This window comes from Anarhichas minor, unplaced genomic scaffold, assembly GCF_050575085.1.
Source record: "Anarhichas minor isolate MPS153535 unplaced genomic scaffold, ASM5057508v1 ptg000073l, whole genome shotgun sequence".
In the NCBI taxonomy this organism is placed as follows: domain Eukaryota; kingdom Metazoa; phylum Chordata; class Actinopteri; order Perciformes; family Anarhichadidae; genus Anarhichas; species Anarhichas minor.
Window position 1 is genome coordinate 83,138 of NW_027466519.1, and position 21,730 is coordinate 104,867.

A 21,730-nucleotide genomic window follows, 5' to 3' on the forward strand; every position below is an offset into this window, starting at 1 on the left:
TTGCTCTGTTTTAATCTCTAATAAATCCCACTAGGTGGAGTGTGTTTGGGTAACAAAGGGGCCCTGGACCTCTGCGGAGTTTTTAACGCATCATTTTCCTTAAAGAAAAGACTTGGGGCTGTTAGAGAGTCTCTTGGTGATTTGCATAAAGCAGCTGAGAACGACAGTGAACACACTCTCGTATGATACACACACACAGACACACTACATGTACATGCCTACACATGTATTCAATCATGGGTCGACAGATTGTATGGATTGTTTACTCTTTAAGGTGTCAAACTGTTTGCATTTCACTCGCATTTGTCCTTATCAAACAGCTTAAGCGATTAAACGATTATCAAAAATGTCAATTCATTTTCTGTCGGTTCAGTAACTGACTAATTGTTCCAGCACCACTGCAGATACACAAGTTAAACACAAGGTGCTCACTTGTAGAGATTTGGCAGATAGAGTCTAAATTTGCTAAAGATACTGATAACATGAATTGGTTATTAATGAAGCAGATCGGGGTGTTGATGTGAATCAGATACAGATTAAACCGATTTAATTGACTGAAATGTGATCGCTTTGTTGGATCTAATTCAAATTAGATTCTGAAGATAGAATCCATGCAGCGTGGACACAGATCGTGAGCTCCAACACATATAAATCATGCATATACATAAGCACGGTTTCAGTAAAAGTGATTAGGTTCAAGCAGAGAGACGGAACAGTGGATATCAGTTATTAGGTTTCCTCTATGTAACAAGTGAGCAATAGAAGTGCCCAGATATGAGAGTAATGGACAAGGCACAGGCAAAGAACATCCTCCAGCAAGGCAATTATTTTCTGTATCGGGACATCTCAAATCGCATTTTCATGGTTGGGGGAAATGGCTTTCGGTGCGCCGTATCTGGACCTGTATCTATCTATAGTGCGCATGTTGAATTTTTCATATAAACTCTCAACTACAGCATGTTTAAATGAGATTCGGTGCTGGTTTGAATCTTGTGTTCACTCGTGAAGTCTTGGATCAAATCTCAACAGCTATGCTGGCAATTACAAGCCCGCGAGTGACATCATACTCTAAAAGAAGGGGTGTTTGGGTGTGGAGTGGGAGGTGTGGGTGGTAAGAGGGGGAGGGGAGTGTTAAAAATGTAAGGAGAAGAGAAGGAGAGTGAACGCGCAGCACTTTCTAACAGGCTAATTTCCCTCGAGCTTCTCTTAGAGGAACGACTCTAGTGTCTCCCATGGGAGTGTTTACAATCACACCTTCACACACACACACACACACACACTGAAAGCGAGTCCTTTTCTGATTTTATTTTTTTCTTCAATTTTTTCTGTTGCTTCAAAGCAGTTGCAAGGGCAAGGCTGCTCTCAAAAGGTGCATGTGCATCAATGAAAATGTGTGTGTGTGTGTGTTGTTTGTTGCAAAGTCCCAGCTAGCAGTGAAAGCTCCATCGTCATTGCCATGACAACAGCCCGGTAACAACAGGGAGACAACACCCATCTCAACCCTCCCAACCCCCATCAGTTTTTGTGTGCGAGAGTGTGTGTGTGCATGCTTGATTACTTGCATATTTGATAGTGTGCATTTGAGCAAAATTCCAATGTGTGTGCGCGTGTGTGTGTGTGTGTAACAGAGAGAGCGTCCATTAGGGAGCATCCCAGCAGGTACTGTCTGTGTCTCTGAATGATGGACACGGCCTTAATAGCTCTGCCTGTATGCCTCTGTGGGGAGTGGACGCACGCACGCACGCATGCACGCACACACACACGCTCCTTTGCTGCCTCTGTATGAATGGAATTGATACCTCAGCGGCGCACTCCCACTGTCTGCCTCAGCCAGCCAATTGTTCAGCTCGCTTCTCAACCTCCAGGAAGAGATGACATCATTGCTGGCCAATGGCAGCACGGCTCTAGGGCGTGCTTCTTTCAAACGGTCTGCATGATCAAGGGTGACGAGGAAGGTTGTGTGTTTGTGTGTGTGTGTGTGCGTATGCATGCTGGTAATAGGGAGATAAAACTGATTGATTAGCAGCCGTGGCCGCCCTATGGGATCAAACTGTTCCTCATTTCTATATCATCATATACCCATAATACTTCCTTCCTTCTCCCTTTTTTTTCTCTCGCATCTTTCTCCCGCTATCACTTTTTGTCTCTTTTTCTCTCATCCCGTTTTATTCTTTCTTCTTTTCCTCCCATCTCTCCTTTTTCATTGTCTGTTTACCTTTTTGCGTCTCTCTTTCTTTCTGCCCTCTGCCTTCGCATCTTCAACTGCATCGTCATCATCATCTCTTCCTGTGTGCATGTGATGTGTTTATGTGTCAAGTTCCAAGGCCAGTCGATAGTTCATTGTTTGTACTGTGACGAGGCAAGAATTGTGTGTGTGTGTGTGTACTGACACAGCAGGGACTAGGATGACACTGTGACTGAGCTAAAGATAAACTTCTTCATGATACACTTCCCTACTGTGACCTTCCATTTAAAGTGAGTGTTTGCATCATGGATTCCCAAACAAGCACTATTTGTTGGCTTCATATCTAACAGGCCGATATGAGAAAGCAAGTTTACAAGGCAGTCAATCCTTGTTTTTGTTTTTTTTAATCTCAATTGAGCTTAAAGTTGAGCCTAATCCCTTAGCATGTACAGTTGAATAGATTTTGTGTATAATAATGCGTCAAAAGCTGTGGTTGCTTGTCTGAGAGTGACCATGTCTGCGTCTACATTCTGCTTCTTGGCCGCGGTTCAGCCATCAAAGCTGATTAATCCTCTGCTGTCACTCATTGATTAATTAATTAGATGCTGTGTCACCATATGTGCGTGTATCCATGGTAACGAGGCTGCGGCTTAGGCCACAGCCTTCATTGAAGTTGAGAAGTAATAAAAGCAGTGAAAAGGTATATTATTTGAGTATGAAAGCAATATTATGTTATGTATTTCAAAAGTACAAGCCGCAATCTGCACTGTTATTTCTGTATTATCAAAACAATGCCCCTCTGCACTCTTACTCACTTACATACAAGTAGAGCGCATATAAATTGCTCTGTGTTGCAGCATTCCTCTTAAAATCACAAGTCAATGAGAGATGCAGATTTTCATTTTTAATTTTAAGCAACCGAGGCCCTCTTCTCCCTCTTCACCAACCCCCCCCCCGCCTCTCATTTAGCCTCTCTGCTGCCTGTCCTTCAACTGCTGCTTCCTCCTGCAGCAGTTGAACTGTCCCTTTCCTGTTTAACTGCGTTGGAGAAATGCATTGTGGGTTTGTGGTGTTTCCCTTCACACCTGTCACTATCAAGATAAATGGTACTAGTATGGATGATAATGTTGCTGACTTGCGGTTAAATGGCAAGCAAGGAATGGATGTGTGTGTGCGTACATCAGCTGTGTTCATCTGATTGGTTGTAATATATGTTTAAATTCATGCACATGTGTCTGCACCTAGACATTTATGTGTGTGCGTGTGCCTTTGTGTGTGTGTGTGTGTTAACAGAGGATGGTTAGTAGTGATGCGTCCTTAGACCTTCCATCCATCAGTGTGCTGACCTTTTACCCCAAAAAGCCTGCAAATTAGCCATTAATGGTTCAGCCCAGAGAAGAGAGAATGACAGCCCTACGGGGTAATTGTGTGCGAGTGGTTGTGTTGTGTCTTTCTGAAGAAAAACTGCGCCTGAGCTGGGCAAAAAGTGTTCGTCTTTGAATATGCTGCTTTTAAAATACCACGATCAGCATATTTATCGCGATGCGGTCTATTTTAAAAGAATGCTTTTTCCAGTGTGCTGACAATCACGATTCTCCCAACCCTCTGCCCCACCGATCACAAGCTCTCCTCTGAGCTGCCAAACTGAAAGGTTAGAGTTGTGTTTCCAGCCGAGTGAATAAACTGCCCCGAGCATCTTTCAGCTGTCCCAGCTGGTCCAGCTTGTCAATAGGCACTAACAGCTCCTTTTTCAATTACAGACAAAAGGAGGACGCTCTTTACTGTGAGTGAAATGGTTATAAAATCAAAGAAGACCGATCAGAAAGTATGCGCTCTCATCATCGGCAAATATAAAGATTATATCAGATTATACATGAAGAACATATTCCCTGCTTTGTAAAACATATACATTTGGAAGATTTTGCCTGACACAGGCCTGTGCACTAGCTTTCCTTATATTTACCTCTTCTGAGTTAAATGTGCTCATTGTTATGTATGTATAGGCCCGTAGTAGATCGGGGTGTCAAAGTAACAAAATTAGGAATTCAAATAAAGCTGGTGTAGAAGTGTGTATAACATACATGTCTCTCTTTGTCTGTCTCTCTGTCTCTCTGTCTCTCTGTCTCTCTTTCGCTGATGGAACAAGGTGATGCTCCCGCCGTTATTTTACATCAACACACATTCACACACACACAAACAACTACACACCCACACCGACAGGCCGGCTGAGTGGATCGGAGAGGGAAAGTGCACAGAGAGAGAGGAATGATATGATATGTGGTTGAGAGATGGCAGGTTACATCAGGAGGGAGGGAGAGAGAGAGATGAACTGACAGAGGACTGCGATGATTAACTCAAGAAGAGAAGAAAGAGGAGAGTTTTGAGTGGAGGAATAAAGGAATGGAGGAGGAAAAAGACAAACGGTAATGGAGTTGCAAGGATAATAAAGTACATATTAGGAAAGAGAGTAAGAGATGAGAAGGACAGATGAGCCGTGATGCTTGAAAGAAAGAAGAAGAAGAAAGGGGAAATGAGACAACTGGCCTCCACTCTATTTACATCCATCTTTCTAAGAACAAGACAAGTTCAGGGGAAGTTAAGAGGAAAACATGCTCAAATAAAGAGCATGAGAAACTCTGAAGTGCAGAAAAGAAGTCTTCAGTGTTTGCCTGAAGCTGAGCAAAAGTGGTGGAAAATATAGCAGAGAAGTAAAGGAAAGCCTTTAGTCGGACGTGTGTGTACATTCGAGCGGTCTATAAATTGCACTGCAGTGAAGAAAGGCAAAGGAAAGCAGGCTGAAATGCAGTGATTGAACAGCAAAGCTCCAATTCTCTTTGATTACTTTGAGCTTTAGCCCGGAAAGATGGACGGTCGATTCAGCCGTGCCAGTCAGGGTTTATGAACATCTCGAAAAATAACTGTTTTGAAACAGTTTCTACGTGATCCAGATTATGAAACAGTGTTGGGGATTTATTCTATATCATTGCTAAATGTGAACTAGCAATGCGGGGTGCACACACTGAACAAAATATGGCAAATGCATTAATAAATAGCCTATTTTAAAGGTACCGTGTGGAGTTTTTGAGCACTAGTAGTGCTACAGAGCGATGTTGTTAAGAGTGGGTCCTTGTATTGTTAGTGTTTTTCACACATGCACAATGACTGTTGTGATGCAATACACAGTCCTGCCAAAGTTATTGTAAGTTCCATGTGCCAACACATAAAACAAAGCCCACAGCACAACATAATGCCTCAGCGATGGTGAGTGATGCTACAATGAACACAACTGAGAGCTGGAAACATGACTTGCTAAATGTTGTACTCGTCTCAAATCCTTTCAGCCGTGTTGGCAGAAACCCAGGTCACCACACTGTAATGTGTGTAAATCTAAAGCATGAGTCACTGTGAGGGGGGAAAAAAAGCAAAAAGCTGTGTGACTGAGTGGACTGCTGAGGTGTTTGTTTATGCTGGCGTGGCTCCATGACGTTGTTTACTGCTATTGGTGTGAGTCTACGATCGGATTCTAATTCATTTGGATTGAGATCGGATTCATTCTTGGCAGTAAAATTGGGGTTTAGTGGTATTTTATCTTCATCTTTTTTCTATCTTCAATGTCTTTTAAGTGAAAGCTGAATCATTGCTTTGTGAGCTGCATGACCAATCAACAGCAAAACTAACAGAACCATAGGAAGAGATCCCACTCACACACTCAGACACACACAATGGGATACCGTGAAGGCTGCTCCCAACCAGCCATGTTTTCCTCTTCAGTACACCTCGCTGCACATGGCGGAGCAGAGCACACATGGGGCACATTAACCTCTCTCCATCACACACACACACACACACATCCATACAGTTCTCCTCAGGGGAAACACCAGCTGGGGCATGCAGAGTATGGAGTTACCATGTCAACGGCATCTATAGGCGTGGCACTGCTGAGTCGACAGTCTGGGGGAGTGGGGTGCGAGTACATGTGCCCGTCTTGTTTCATGTGCAGTGGTGTGGCATCTGGTGTTTATTGTGGATAATGGTTTTGTTTTAATGGACATCTATCCGTCCCCTCATTACTGCAGCACTCTTTCCATTCTACAAACAGACATCTGCAGTCAAGCAGATTTTATTACCGCACTTTCCTTGTCTCTCTCTCTCTCTCAATGCACACTTCTATGCAGTAGTTGTGCAAAGTGTAGGCGTTTCTAAAAGCTGTTGGCATAGTATAGACTATGTCGCCTGGAAAAAATATCAGCATTGTACTTTTCTGCAAACCACGGATACGTTGAATGTTGATGTCTTTGCTTTCAGGCAGAGCAAATCACAGAGTACAACGAGTGACGCACGGAGCAAAGGACGCAGCGTGTCGAGCGACCGTTAGTTAAAGTTACGTGGCATAACAACGCGTATAAGAAGCAAGAGAGTGCACTAGCACAGGGTGGAAGGAGTGGTGGGTAGGTCAAACAAACAGGACTTTCACTCAGGAAACTGCCTCTTGTGTCCCTTGTGGCCTTTAAGCTGACCAGCTCAGTCATCTACTGCCCTCTAGCCTCACCCTCATTGGGTGAGCTTGTGCGAATAGAAATGTGCATGTGTTACATTGTGTATGCAATTAGACCAACGCAATGTGTGTCGCTGCATTGCTGTGTCATTAGCAGAAGTATTAAACTAATTGTAATTGAATTAGGTTTAGGAAAGCTATCTAATTTCACCCAGAGAAACGTCTAATTGAATCTGTCTAATCTCTAGTCGGTATCTGTGTGGTGCTCTGGGTGACATCAACGCTGCAATCGGTCTTAACGAGTTATCAGCACCGTCTCTAGTTTTAATTGTGTCTTACAGTGTGTGTCCATTTGTGGGGAAAAGGCTAGTTTGTGTCTCTGCGGACGCTTTGGGGAAATGGATGTTTACTTCCCCTCACTCTTCTCTGTGTGTGTATGTGTGTGTGTGTGTGTTAAACAGAGAAAGCTTGGGTCAGGAGGCGAGGGAGGGACGTGCAGTTAGAAGTCACACTTAACAGTCAAACATCATTAAAATCTTCTCTGCCTCCTGTGTGTGTGCGCATCACAAAGTCATATGTATTTATATCTGTGTGCGTATGTGTTTCTCCGTCTGTTTGCGTTTGTGGGAATGTAAAAGTTTTTTTTTTTTTTTCTCTTCTGTGATATGTTATGTTTCTCTGTTTTCTCTCTCATTGTCGCCGACAGCGCTGTCATGACAACTCTCCGTATACCAGAAAAGAAACAATTCAATTCACAGGAGTGACAGTATTGCGGATACAAACATGATAAAGATATAATAATAATAGCAAATCAAACAAACACACAGACACATCGAGGGAGGACATTCAGCCCCTTTACGTAGCTGATTGTCGGCATATATCTATTGGCAAGATGACACGTGCGCACACACACACACACACTCAGTAATGGTCTTTTTATCAAAGCGCTGATAGATGTTGCTCAGCAGGTTGATTAGAGAGCGGGAGGGAAATGGAGAGAGGGAATGCTCCAGTAGGTCTTTGAGCCACAAACAAAAAGCATCAAAAGAAGTGAATCACAGAGGAGGAGGAATTAAAATGTGAATGGTCGAGTCAGACACAGAGAGAGAAGAGATGGGTTTGGTTCATAGACAAGAGGGCAGATACTTGCATAGATGTATTAAAGGACATTTCTTACAACTTGTGTTTTATTTTCATAGCTGTTGCCCTCAACCAACATTATTGATGATGGAGACAACGGGAGGTGGTAGCTTTATAACTGTGTTCGGTGGATAAAGTATCAGAAAAGGTCAGACATGTTTTCATGTGTTTTATACACGTCCACAGTTCAACTATACGACTTGTGACCAGTGAAGGGAGATTTAAGGGCTGTTGCCCGAGCTGACCTAATAGGCTGAGATGTACCAGAAGCTGTGGCTCACACAGTGCTGCGGTGCAAAGGATGATTCTAACAGACGTTTTTGGTGCATTCGCTTTCATTGTTACTTCCACATGCCATTGGTTGGGAGGGACATGACCCCCCCCCCCCCCCCCCCTTTCCTTCTCTCTTTTCAAACAGTCTTCTTACTGTCCAGCCGCCATAATCCAGATGAGAGGAGTTGATAAAAAAAATTTTGATATGCTCATCAAGGTCACTTTGTATTGTCAGAGCAATTAAGCTTCATGAGCAGACATGGGTTAATTGAGGACTTTCTTTTCCCCGGGGCAGTGTCTCTCAGGCTACATAGCAGGCAGGCATCTGTCCTGTCCTCTGATTCATGGAGGTTGAACCTGCAGAGGACTAGAGATGCTATAAATACCTCCGAGTCCTTGGCACAATTTTTGAGTAAAGAATCTGATCTATATGTTTTTGTTGCAGTCAATATTTTCCTAAAAGAGATGTTATATTTGTCAGTCAACGGTAAGGCAGTAAAGGACAGTGCTCATTGTGGAATCAGGTATCGTAAGGTACAGGCTTTCCATCAACAATAATGTCGGAACAAAATGTAGGAATTTTCATTTTCTAAAATGATGCGTTTGTCACTGTCATCGCTACAAATTGAGGTAATAGAGAGAACAGGGTTGAGGGAAGGGAGGAGATAACCTGGGAGAACCTAGGAAAAGAGAAAAAGACATCATCTCACGGAGAAAGTGTATATGTAGAGCAGATTGAGTCGTTTTGAGAAAGAGAGAGGAGCCCCGCGGTGAAGAGCCGCACTGTGCTTTCTGCAGTCTCAGTGGGAGTGGAGCTCTATGTCATATCCTGTCCATCAGCTGTCACTCAATCTAGGGAGTCTCTTCTCTGACACGATACTGACTGACAGCTCACACCACTCCTGTAGATATATATATACAGTATGTGTGTGTATATTTATATATATATTTCTGGAGGGTGTATACTGGCATCCAGCTGCCTCAAGGGTCAACGCCCCCGTGTGTGTTTGTGCGTGTGCTTGTAGGACACACTCATTCCTAACGACAGTAGAAGGTCATTGTCATAAGTCTCATACTCTCTGCCTGTCTCTCCACCAGTCGTCACAAGTTCTCCGTCTGAGGCCGGTTCTCTGATACTTGTCTGATCACATGAGACATCAGCGCTGTCATTTTTATCTGTGTGTTTTTGGAATGGCCCATGTGTGACAAGTGCTTGTGCACAAGAAACAGAGTGGATTCAATACTGCAAAATATACATACTGTATATAAATAGCCTTTCATCTCGGGGTCTGTGACTACACGGATCTTACAGTCGAAGCTTTGATTCTCATCTCAAACTGGGTTAGGCCCAACAGGTTCTGGATCTAATGTCTCTCCATTTCCTTACACGTGAATCACTTACGATTTTGTCCGTGAGTTTCTTTCACGCGATATCATGTGAAACTGTGTGCTGTGTTTTGAAGTCTGCATGTGCTCCACAAGCAGACGGTCTAATCAATGGAAGAAGCCTAATTACTTCCAGTATTTTCACCTTTAGAAGAGAAGGGTTATTGCAGAAAGTGAAACAACATCTAATACATATAATGTGTGTCATCTGATCACGCTGCTGCATCAATTATATTAGGGCTGTTATTACACCCGTTATCTTGCATGTCGCGCTGGATGATTTTGTTCATGAATTGTTATTTACAAAAATGTTGCAACGGACACATTTCAAAAAGGGATTCATTATTTATTGATCGGCGTTCTCCATCGTGGTTGAGTCTCCCTTGTAAGATGCATACAAAAATCCCAGGGTAACAGGTCAGGGACATTGACAACTATTCAGGCTTGTTATACTGCAGTGGCTCAGGTCGACTTCAGACTGAACCCACTGTTGAGCTTTCTTTATTGCATCATTGCAAAAGCAGTTTCATTAGCTCTGATTCAATGCCATTCCCACCTTGCTAAGAAAAAAAAATACAGGGTAAATATAAAAGGTCTAATGTTACCAGCGCTCCCTTTTAATGCTCGTATCATTTTACATGTGCATTGAAGACTATTATACCCGTGTGAACCAGTGTGAACGTAACAGTGGAAATCAGGCCGGAGGGCACAGAGGGATTATAACATGGAGAGGGGTGATATTGGTCACGTACATACACTTTAACTCCTATAATGTGCCTGTATATGTGTGTGTGTGTGTGTGTGTGTAATAGGAGATAGGAGGATTCTGGGGTCTTTATGCGATAATCCTGGTCTCCATCTCTCCAAAAGAGGGGATACATGGAGTTAAAGGGGGCGAGAGGAGGAGAAAGAGAAAGCCGATCAAGGGATCGCAGGGTTCTGACCCCCCCCCCCCCCCCCCCCCCTACTGTCACCACCACTCCCACTCGGGGCGTTACCATGACAACGGGGTTAGAGGCTAGCCCAGGAGCAGAAACAGAAAGAAGATGCATTCTGACATGAGCTGAGATCTAAGTGCTGCAGTCTGTTTAGAAGGCATGCCTCTCCTTTGTGGGTGCTGCTTCTGTTGGAATGTGTTCCTCTCTTTTTCCCCCCCTTTGCATCCATGCTGGTAAATGGGACTTTTTTTTTTCTCCCCTGCAGGTTTTTATACTCGTCAGCAATTATCTTCCATTTCATTTCTCATTTGTGCCCTCACTCCTGGAGTTGTTTGTTTTTAGTCACATCCCTATAAATTGCTCACGGTACTCGCCTTTGTGCTCCTTCCACAAGAATTAGCAAACAAACTAGTTCAACCACAAACGGCAACATGCTGATTTGTGCCAGAGTGAACACTCTACCTCCCACTGTGTCGTGCATTGTAAATACCTGTGGCTGTGTATTTGTGACTCCACAGTGAACCAAACCACAGTAATGAGATGGTTTTAGTTGAATCTTGCTGTGATGACTATTCAGATTGTTTGTTGAATCAAATATAATTTATTTGAGAACTGCAAACCCTGCATACTGGCACCGAAAACAGAGAATACAGCAAGAATGCAAAATGGACAAAGAGATAAACATATAAAATAACCAATTTTTTGTGGAACAGACAACCGAACAAAACCACGAGCCGCAGTACACACACACACACACACAACGTGCTAAAAAAAAGGCGTGTGCGTGCATAATATATGTATAAATATGTGCATACATTTAGAATTTCTCCCCATTATCATCCCTTTCATTTATTTTCCTTTTAAGTTTTTTTTTTTTTTCTCACTGATCTTGAGTGATAGCAGTGTCAATTTTCACTCAGGGAGGGTGTGTTGAAGTCATCCAAGGAAACCGCCTAATTGGCTCACTGTGAGGAAAAGAGGCTCAAGTGCATGTTGGTGTAAATTAGGCGATGTATCACACTGTGCATTTATCTATAACTCCATATTCACACACGCCCCTAACCCCTATAGCCTATTCCCTGACTCGCCCCCATCCATTCAATGTATACAGTACACCCACTGTTGAAATGAAAGTCTCGAAGCCAGTCTTTATATTAACAGTGCTCTTATCCTTGCTCACCAAAAATAGAGCTCCATCCTGTGATAGTGCCCCCCATGTGGAACACACGCGTATGCAACTACGCCTACATGGATGAATGGACACCCATACACATCCTGCATGCACACACACACACACACACACCAATCACGTTTCCTCTCTTCGCCCCCCCCAGGGGAAACAAAAGTCCTGCATCAGCTCCTAAACTGCCTAAAATCTCATCTGCTAATGGGCTACCTGTCTCCCTGCGTACAGTATCTGCCTCTCTGTCTACATTAATGAGTTTTGTGTCTGTCTGTCATTCTGCCTTCCTGAATGTCTGATGTCTTGTCTTTATGCTTTCTGGTTGTTTTGTCTGTCTGTCTCTGACATGTCTGCTTCTGTGCCTCTTGGTTCATGAATGTGTTGATCTGACATGCTGCGCTACCCTGTATCTATGCTGTCAGCATCCTCTGTCATGCTTATACTCGATATATACACAAACCTAGTAATCAAACACAATCATGTGCTTGTTTGCTTGATGTCTATCGAAAAGTAGTAGCAGATGCAGTTACAGTAGTAATACCAGAAGTGCTGTATTACTACGAAAACTACTATTAAAACCATAAACTATAGAAATGACTGACTATACTGTACGTTGTAGTTAGCGGTAGTATAGTAGCTAATAGTAGGAGTATTTGTACCAAAATTGACATAGTATTAAGAGTGGTTCTAGTGGTAAAAGTAGCAGTTGAAGTCGTACAAGTATTTGTTATTAGAAGTAAAAGAAGCAGGCTATACATTGTAGCGGTAGGGTGAGAATAATTGCTGATGGTAGTACTTGAACTTGTAGTAATTGTGGCAGTATTGAATGCTACGAATATTGGTAGAAATCATCATTCTGCAGTATCCGAATAACCATTAATATTAGCAGTAGTAGTATAGTACACAGTCAGTAGAGTTACTGCTACTACATGATGAAAGATGGAAGACTCTTCTTGACACACCTACAAGCAAACGAACACAATATGTTGATATGGCAACCAAGGACTAAGTGTAGTGGGGGTATGAGAGTTGCATTGAACCCGGTCATTGTAGTTAGAATAGCAGTATCATACCGGTCTTTGTAGATGTCTCACATTGGACGTATTCCCTTTGTGTCGTCCCCTTTTCTCACCAGTCAGCACATTTCTCCTGAATATAATTGTATTCTTTTCTGTGCTCTCACATCTATACGTCATATCTCTTGCCCCCCCCCCCCCTCTTTTTAAGAGGAGTGTCTGCTATTGCAGCACAAAAGAATACATATTGATATTACCATGGGATGGATTTATATTAATGGCTACCAGTGTGTGTGTATGTGTTTGTACGTGGGTGTTGGAAGCATACTTTCAATTTCCCTCATATAGAATACAATAAAGTTGATGTTTTTTTTTTTTCTGTGTCCTTGTCAAATCACTTTTTCTTCACCGCTTCTGTATTGTCAATCCATTTTTCTCCCCTCTTTCAATGTGTCCCCCCTGATGTCAGCCTATTCCATGAACCGAATCATAAATAGAGCCCCTCTGACATTTCAATTTTCCCCATAACCCTTCACATATATATATGCACGCGCACACACACACACACACACACAATTATACACACCAAGTTCATTGTTGAGCATCAGTTCAGTGGCAGGCCTCGCCTGGGTTTCCAGGGAGACAAGGAAAAGCAATAACGGCACACTTGACCCCTCTGCACCTTTATTGGCCTCTTCACGCGTACACACACGTACACTCACACACCTCAAATCTAATCTGGGAGTGGGTGAGCCCCCACGGCGGTATTCCTCCATCTTCCCCTGAGGATTGGAGAAGAAAGGATGAAGAGGAGCAGGGAGAGGAGGAAGTTAATAATTTCATCCTGCAGTGACCTGGAGACGATAGGATCGATTGTTTGGCTCTTGTAGTCTCCTCATGACACACACACTCATGCGGGAACACACTCCACACACAAATCGTCAAGTGTCCAATCGTCGCTCACACCCTGTCTTTGCCTCTGTGTCACACACATTCGGCAAAGGTCTTAACAACTTACTGAAACTTTATGATTTTGATATTTTGAGCGGAGAGAGGTAGATGAACGGACGGCAGGAGGGAGAAGAGTGTGCAGGAGAGAAAGTAGGAGGAAAACATTGAGCCTAAGAGAGAGCGAGAGGGAGGGAGAGATTGAAGGAAGATATTAGGAGGAACGACAGGGTAGCCGTAGCGACAAGGCTGTGTACTGTTTATTTTGGTCCCAGTCTCATTTCTCCTCATATTGGCAGAGTTGAAATGATTTCCTTTCGCTGTTTATTCCTGTGTGGATTTCTATCCGTTTGGTTTTGAGGTTATTTGTGTGAGTTTTTTGTTTGCGTGTCCCCTGTTTGCCTCATCTAAGATCATCTCTCTGAACCCAATCCTTCCACAATCATCGGTTGATATGGTGTTGTCACGTTACATCAAGGTCCCAGTGTGGGATTTCATGTTTTTCTTTCCATACCCACTCAAATAGTTCCTGAGTAGATCATATGCAATCTTCAAACATTTTATTGTAATGCATTCATTTATTTATACATCTGTTGTGCACAGTTTGTTTGTGAATTCAAACAATGCTGGTGTCAATATCACCTAAGAAGCTCAAATGCTTTATTATCGCATACACGCGTAGCTTGAAGATTAGTTGTATTTAAATAATCATGAAAGTATTCATTGGAATTTATTTTCATGTTTAACAACCCAGATTTCACCCCTGTGACGTTTTTTTCGTGCAAACAGAAAGATGAAGCTTTGAAATGTGAAATCTAATCCGTTTGTTTGTGTGTAATAATGCCAGATACACATTGCTGTGTGTGTCTGTGTATCTGGCATTGTTATAAGCCATCCTGAGTGACCACACTCAAAAGCTAAAGCTAGGTCTCCACTGTACATGAGAACAATAAGAGTGTACTCATGACAATTTCTGCCTCTTAGTAATCAGGTCAGGGTCGATTGGATTGGTGTGTGTGTGTGTGTGTGTGTGTGAGGGTGAGGTGGTACACAGTGTTGCTTCCCTGCTGTGTTGCCTTCTGTAGCACAGGTGTGTTTTTTTCTGTGTATTTGTGTCAACGACTATCTGCTGTATCTAAAAAAGGTACACCCGTATTGCAATATTGTAGCTGATCTATATTTATTTTTGTATTGTAAATTCCAAATGATGTAAATCTATTTATTTTTATAAATCTATTTATTTTCTACAAGTCCCTCTTGAAAAATGAGATCCTAAACTCCTATGGGATGTACCTGAATAAATAAGTTGTCTATAGACTGATCGGTGGTCATTTACACATGAATCCACTGAAGGGCAACTTGTGAAGGGTCCCTTGTGTAAACTGACTCCCACTGATGTCGCGTTGTCCTCTTGTGTTTGTTCCACGCAGTTCTCTAAGGAGAAGTACCTGCTGGAATCTCCTCCTGAGAAACTTCGTAAGGAGCTGGAGGAGGAGCTGAAACTGAGTGCTGCTGACATCAGGAGCCATGGCTGGTACCATGGACACATACCCAGAGAGGTAACCACACGCTGAAGTACACTGTGGAAACTGTACGCATGCACAGCAGAGAACATGGAATTAGTCTTTACACTGGGAGTCCTGAATGGATGTTTGAGAACAGATGGGAACACAGATATTACATCCAAGGCAATAAACCGTTGAGGTAATGCCCTTCCTGTGCACATTACGGCCCAGCACATGAGTAGCCTACATACACACAAACACACACACATGCAGGCAGCCCTATGGAGCCATATATATATATATATATATATATAAGCCATATATATATATATATATATATATATATAAGCCATATATATATATATATATATATATATATATATATATATATATATATATATATAGCTTTTTGAAGCTATACAATTAATTGAAAAAGTGATCTACAGATAAAAAATAACCGTTAGTTGCAATGTGTTTCCACTATATGACTAAACTTTCATACTAAATAACCAAATAACAATAAACTTAATTAGTCACTAGTCTGTTAAACGTCATGTCACACTCTCTTAGTCCCGGTGGCAGTGAAGTAGATCATGAATGGAGATGTATTTGTTTTTATTTCCCACATTTCATGATGTATTTCAAAAAGACATGAGATAAAAGTACAAACACAATAGTATTTATGTGTGGGTTGATGTGCCTGTCAACCAATAGTATTAGTTGAGTGATTACTTGGCCAAAGTCTCTGGCATTGAAAGCACAGTTTAAATGCTTTACACACAGAATGACACCGATTACTGAATCCCATCATCTGTCACAGCTCAGTAAAAATTGCTTTAGCGTTCAGAAGGAGGGGAAACTCCTGCCAAACAGACAGCTGTGTGTGTCGCCGATGTACGCTGTTGAGTGTCACAGCTGGTGACTGAGACGCAGATACACACAACAGACCTGCACCCACCCACACACAGAAATGCACACGCACACACATGGCAAGCACATGTGGAGGGTACTCGTTCATAGACGCAGCCTCTGTCTCTCGATCAACCTCTGCTCTCGGTCTCACTCTCACACACACACATACACATACACATAAACACAGATTCAAATCAGCCATCTGTGAGTCTTTCCTCTTTTAATTTACATAAAATATTCATTTATTCATGGTTTGCTCCAGTGGAAACTTGGGGAAACCCCTGAGCCCTCTGGGTACCAAAACAATACTTAGAGATGAGACTTCACACACGTGGCTGGTGCTGTACATCCAGTCCATCCTTCCTGCTCCTTTTCTTCCTTCTCGTTCTTCTTCCTTTTAAAGTGAAGACTTCTTGTAGTGCACAAGGCATTAAGTGTATGCACCAATGTGGCTTTCCTTTTTATATATTTTTTATATATTTTGTTCCAAACCGACAGTGTAAAACATGACGTATTCTTGAATGCAGTGAGTTATCAGATTAAAAAAGCGACTAAAACCTTCCACAACAGAATTATGTTTAGGTATGGTGGAGATAAAAGGATCCTGTGCTTGGTTGGAGCTTTTGATCTTTGTATATACTGCCTCCTGCTGGTCTCTGAAGCACTGTTTACCTTGTGCTGCGCTGCATTGCATATTTCATGCCTTGTTTCCCGTGTAGAGTAATATGAACGTGTCACACCTTCAGCCTTCATCATTCGTCTCTATGCGCGTAATTTGAAAGGGAACACCACTCAGTTTGAAATATGTTTCTCTTTTCCTACATGACTACGACAACGTCAATATTTGCGATCTCCTCTCACTGACACCAGAGACACATTGCAGTGTTTGGTATCGGCAAGATATACAGCCCGAAGCTGCTACATTTGACATGAATGGGAGCTTGCTTTTTCAGGGGTTGCATGTTTTGTCAATACATTGAAAATAACTTTCATTTACATTTCTACAATATTGCTATCCTCAGAAAATCACTCCAGCCATTGTCGCTGGTATTTCATCCATCGTTGCCGATTCAAACTGTGCATAGCAAAGACATTTTTTGGCAGGAAGAGAGATAGTTGTGTTTGTTCAGAGAAACGGCAGTCCTAAGGCATTGTTATAAATAATCATGATTTTATAAATTCAATTATTCAACAATCGTGCCAGAAACAAAATATTCACACACATGCTGTGGCTCAGTGAGCCAAGTTAGCTTCCAGCTTTTTAAGATTGGAGCCGGTGTTGTTTTTACTAACTTTCAATCATATACATGTTTTTGTTTTTTTCTCTGTCTAGGTGTCAGAGACTCTGGTTGTACGTAATGGGGATTTCCTCGTGCGTGACTCTCTGACCAGCGTGGGTGACTACGTGCTGACCTGTCGATGGGACAATGAGGTGCTGCACTTCAAGATCAGCAAAGTCCTGGTCAAATCCAATGAGACCAAGGTGTGTATTCAATATTTTATTGGCTGTCTGTTTCAGCACTCATCATTTCTTAACAACTAGATGCCTTTTACCTCATGTTCTGTAGGTAGAAAAGACAATGGAGATGAATCTAGTGTTGGTGTCTGTTTATTTAATGCCAAAATATCAAATAATCAAACCGTCATCAACATTGCATGTTTTTTCTTTTAACTTTAAGTACGTACTGCAGCTGCCCTTACAAAGTACCTTCCGTTGAATGCAGAATGCATACAATTGGGACATACTGCTTCGTCGTAACATTGTGCCTTGAACATTGAATGCTCTGTCATCGGTCACTGAGGGTTCAGTCAATGAGCTGTCGTCAGTCTGTGCTCTCTCGGCGGCTCTGTCGATCTTCATCTGTGCAGAGGATTGTGGGTCAGAATAGCCACAAAAGCATGCTGGCTTGCATACTGCAAAATGCGACCAGATGCAGTAGGACATCCTGGTATTGTTGACATAGTGTGCATTGGGACATACTAAACCTTTTACTGGCATCTTAAATAGTATGGCCGTAGAAGTATTTGAACGCACAGTCCCCTCTGGTTGGAAGCAGCAACTAATAACATTAACGGTGGCTCTGTTCCATTAAGGTGTTTCAGCCAGTGCTTTGCTGGTGAGTCAGCACGCACAAAACCAGAGCCCTGGCATTGGAACAGCCATTAATAATGCTATTAGTCACACCTGTGTTTGACCTGTCAAAATGTTTACTGAGGTATTCAGTCTTGACTAGTCTTACTGGCCTTTATAGACATGAGTGTTGCTGCATGAACTCCTCCGCGTGTTCCACCCATCATACCGAAATGTAATGACTTTTTTAGGGTTATTATTTACACCTGTGTTTGGCAACTCAAGATGTATCCCCCATTTGACGAGGCCTACTTTCTCCCGTTGCCCGTAATGATGGAAGTCGTTACAGGCTAATTTGGTGCAGGTGTGCCACGTTGACCTGTTGTTCCAACTCTTGCTTCTCTGTCTGCCTCTCAATTCCCACCCTGCCCACTGATTTATGTTTCATTTAGATACTCCTGCAGTGTGTAAACTGGTCTGAAGCACTGTAGAAATGATAGAATTTAAGAGGAACAGGAGCATTTTGTGCTCCATTCTTAAAGAAATCTTGAGGGTAGGCTCCCTTCCCGGAGTGGTACAAGAGAAAATACCAAAATCGTAACAAATCAAACAAACAAAGCTGCCATATTAAATTCTACCATCTCTTCCTCCTCAGGTGCAGTATGTGTTGGAGTCCGACAGCTTCGACTCGGTCCAGGAGCTTGTGCGGTTTTACATTGGCCAGCGCAAGCCGGTCTCCCAGTCCAGCGGTGTCCACATCTACTGTCCGGTGAGCAGGACGCTCCCTCTGCGCTACCTGGAGGCCACCTTCGCTCTGGCCTGCAGCAAGCAAAGCTCCGCCTACTCACCATCCAGTCAGAGGGGAGCGTACATCAAGAGACGGAGCGTCACCATGACTGATGGGCTGACGACGGAGAAGATGATACCTCACAGGTGAGCCGGGGGTGGTTGCGTTTTTTTTAGTGGCAGAGATGCAACAACTAAGCAGGCAATTATAAAACCCTGGCAGTTCTTTTTTGCAGTCTTCATGATATTTCATTCTTGCTTTATGTTACATACATGATCAGTGACTCAGACAGTCCCAGTCCAGTTAAGACACCAGTGGCACCACCAGAACCAGAGCCGGAACCTGTGCCCAGCTGCAGGTTGTCTGAGTGTGTATGTGTTGACACTAGTGTTGTGTTTGAGCACCAAACTAGTGCACTTCCCTCACACGTTCCTCAATTCCCCTCACTTCACAAACACCGTTAGCACCTCCCCTAGTGACGAGCATCAAGTCCTCTTCGTGTCCCCAGAGTGAAGTTGCAAAATGACTTGTTCGCTTGGCCACTTCTGCACTAGGATCGTTCAAGTTTCAAACAGAACAAGGCTTTTTGAAACTTGAATCTACAAAGAAGGAGCAGAGCAATATGTTTGTACAGTGTGTGCACAGTAGAAGTACACGTTAGCCTCATTGGGAGTATGGAAAGGAGTTGAGCAAGCTTTTAAAGAATGGAACAAAACCAATGCTAATGACTCACTGGGCTCCAGAAGGCAAAGATGTGTGTACAAATATTTGTGCATGATTGTTGAAAATATTTTCCAGAGTTAATGCACTCAAAAAAGTGATAATGCACCTTAACCTTACATTAGTTAAATAATCAAATTTTGCAGTTAATCTCTTCTAAAGAAGCCACACTGCTGCATTCTCTGCTCCTGCTTTAAGGTCCTAAAATGATTTTAATTCCTGAATAACACATGAGTGTGTCATGAAGTAGAATAATGCACCAGCTAAAGTGTCTCCCACTTCTCTCACCCTAAATCTGTATCGACACCATTCCTCTCATCTGGAACTGATAATTGTGACCCCCCCCCCCCTGAACTGCACTGCTGTGTGAGGTTCCCTTTAGTGCCGTGACGGATGTTAAATCCATACCCAAAGATTTTAAAACTTCTAAAAATGCTGTGTTTGCAGCCCGTCGACAATCCACCACCATAAAGACGCGATGCGGAACTGTGCGATGAGCATGGACCAGATTCAGGAGTATCGCTGCACCTTGTCACCTGTTGGGGAAAGCCCACTGTCTCCTGCATATAGTGCTAGTAAGTGCCAGAGACACACAGATACATAAATAAAAGCTCTCTCACTCACATTCACAAACAAAGTCTCCATGAGAGATAGTGACACTCTTCTCTCTTTCTTCAGTCACCAGGCAGAGAGCCCACTCAAGCGGGAGGGCCCTGGCTGTCGTCCCGCCCTCCCCCCAGATGCGTCGTTCCAGCGACCCTCAGCTCAGCCCCTCAGCCAGTAGCAACCCTCCAGAGCATCCCGCGCATACCTCTCACTCGGCGCACTGCACGCCCGCCCATCATCCCGGCTACCAATCGCATTCCTCAGAAACGGCAGGGAGCTACTGTGACCTCAGACCTTGCCCCGCTGGGCCCCCTAAACCCCCGAGTAAGAGCTACGTGGAGCGATTGCGAGTGGAAGAAGGGAGGGAGGACGGAGCGAGGGTGGAAGGAGAGGAGGGGATGTTCAGCGCCCCACAGGTGGAGACAGCGTCCTCGTTCAGGCCATCCAGGTACACGTACAGTACAAACACACACAGCATTAGGCTTCCAAACTCGCACCTTAGGGTGTTTCCAAAGAATACCCAACCTCTCTTTTAATTTGATTTGAAGTACTTTATCAAAGGGATTTACAACACAAAGGCAGGAGTTGAGTGAGGGAGTGAGTGAGTCTTAGCACTATTTCGCACTTTGACAATAGATGGGAAGTAGAATACAAAGAAATTGGCTGATAGGGTGTTCAAACTGTCCAAAACATACTTTCAAATACATTGTGGGTGGCTCAATAAGCTCAATATGCAAAACGGTACATTTAGAATGTTGCTAAAAAAGGACACAACAGCTTACTATTTTATATGCACTATACTTCACTATAACGGTGGGAGTCACTCCTGCATGAATCGTTCTTGTTTTATTCTTCTCTTTGAGAGAAAAGTGACACTGATGGAGAACAGTTGAATTACAGTGATCAAGTTTCATTGTCAAGTTGCTAAGGCTAAACGTACACACAGTTAGAGCTCATCACTACAGCAGGATTCATTTAAGTTGGTTTGTTTAAGGGTTAGCGTACCTGCTGACATTTTGTCATTGAGGGCAAAAATAGTGGAGTACAGCTATGAGTGAGCAGAGACTGGAAAAAAAATACTTGAGTGAACAGCAAATAATCCTGTGGGAATTAGCCTGAGGTCAGACTTTGTGCTGTGGTCAGAGACACTGTGTTTTATTGGGCTTACGGTGCCAAGGGAGGACACGGTAGATGAGGCTTGTCACAGGAAAATGGTCGGGTACACTGAGTCGGCGGCAGCGATGGAGCAGGCAGCAGCTTTGGACACATAAGGGTCCCCTGTGAAATGTTGGCGCGTGGGGATTATTGTCAGCGTTGTTGACACTAGTGGGGAAATTAGTAGTAAAGGCAATTTGTGATTGAGGCACCAGTGTGTGCCTGTGACCGGCACAATGTCACTAATGTTTGATGTAGTGTTCAGTGTCGTTTGGTTTAAAATATATACTGTGTATTTAGTTTGGCTTGCTGATGTATTAGTCCAGTTTGTTGATGTCTAGAGGCCCTACATATCCATAGCAGAGGGTTGGATGGCTACTATTTGTTAGTAACTTGGTTCTTATTGCTAC

The 21,730-nt window shown here is 43.1% G+C and overlaps 1 protein-coding gene across 3 annotated transcripts in view; it reads left to right on the forward strand.

Moving 5' to 3' along the window:
- Nucleotides 1-21,730, forward strand: part of sh2d3ca (SH2 domain containing 3Ca) — a 46,443-nt gene that overhangs the window by 19,587 nt on the left and 5,126 nt on the right. For 2 of the 3 annotated variants that reach the window (XM_076079681.1, XM_076079682.1), the window contains 5 exons: nucleotides 14,995-15,123; nucleotides 17,315-17,464; nucleotides 18,708-18,985; nucleotides 20,007-20,134; nucleotides 20,238-20,613. In XM_076079681.1, the coding sequence (XP_075935796.1) occupies nucleotides 14,995-15,123; nucleotides 17,315-17,464; nucleotides 18,708-18,985; nucleotides 20,007-20,134; nucleotides 20,238-20,613 (1,061 nt within the window). Of the gene's footprint in view, nucleotides 1-14,994; nucleotides 15,124-17,314; nucleotides 17,465-18,707; nucleotides 18,986-19,119; nucleotides 19,198-20,006; nucleotides 20,135-20,237; nucleotides 20,614-21,730 lie in introns of all 3 variants that reach the window. The other variant, XM_076079683.1, reaches the window with a different exon arrangement.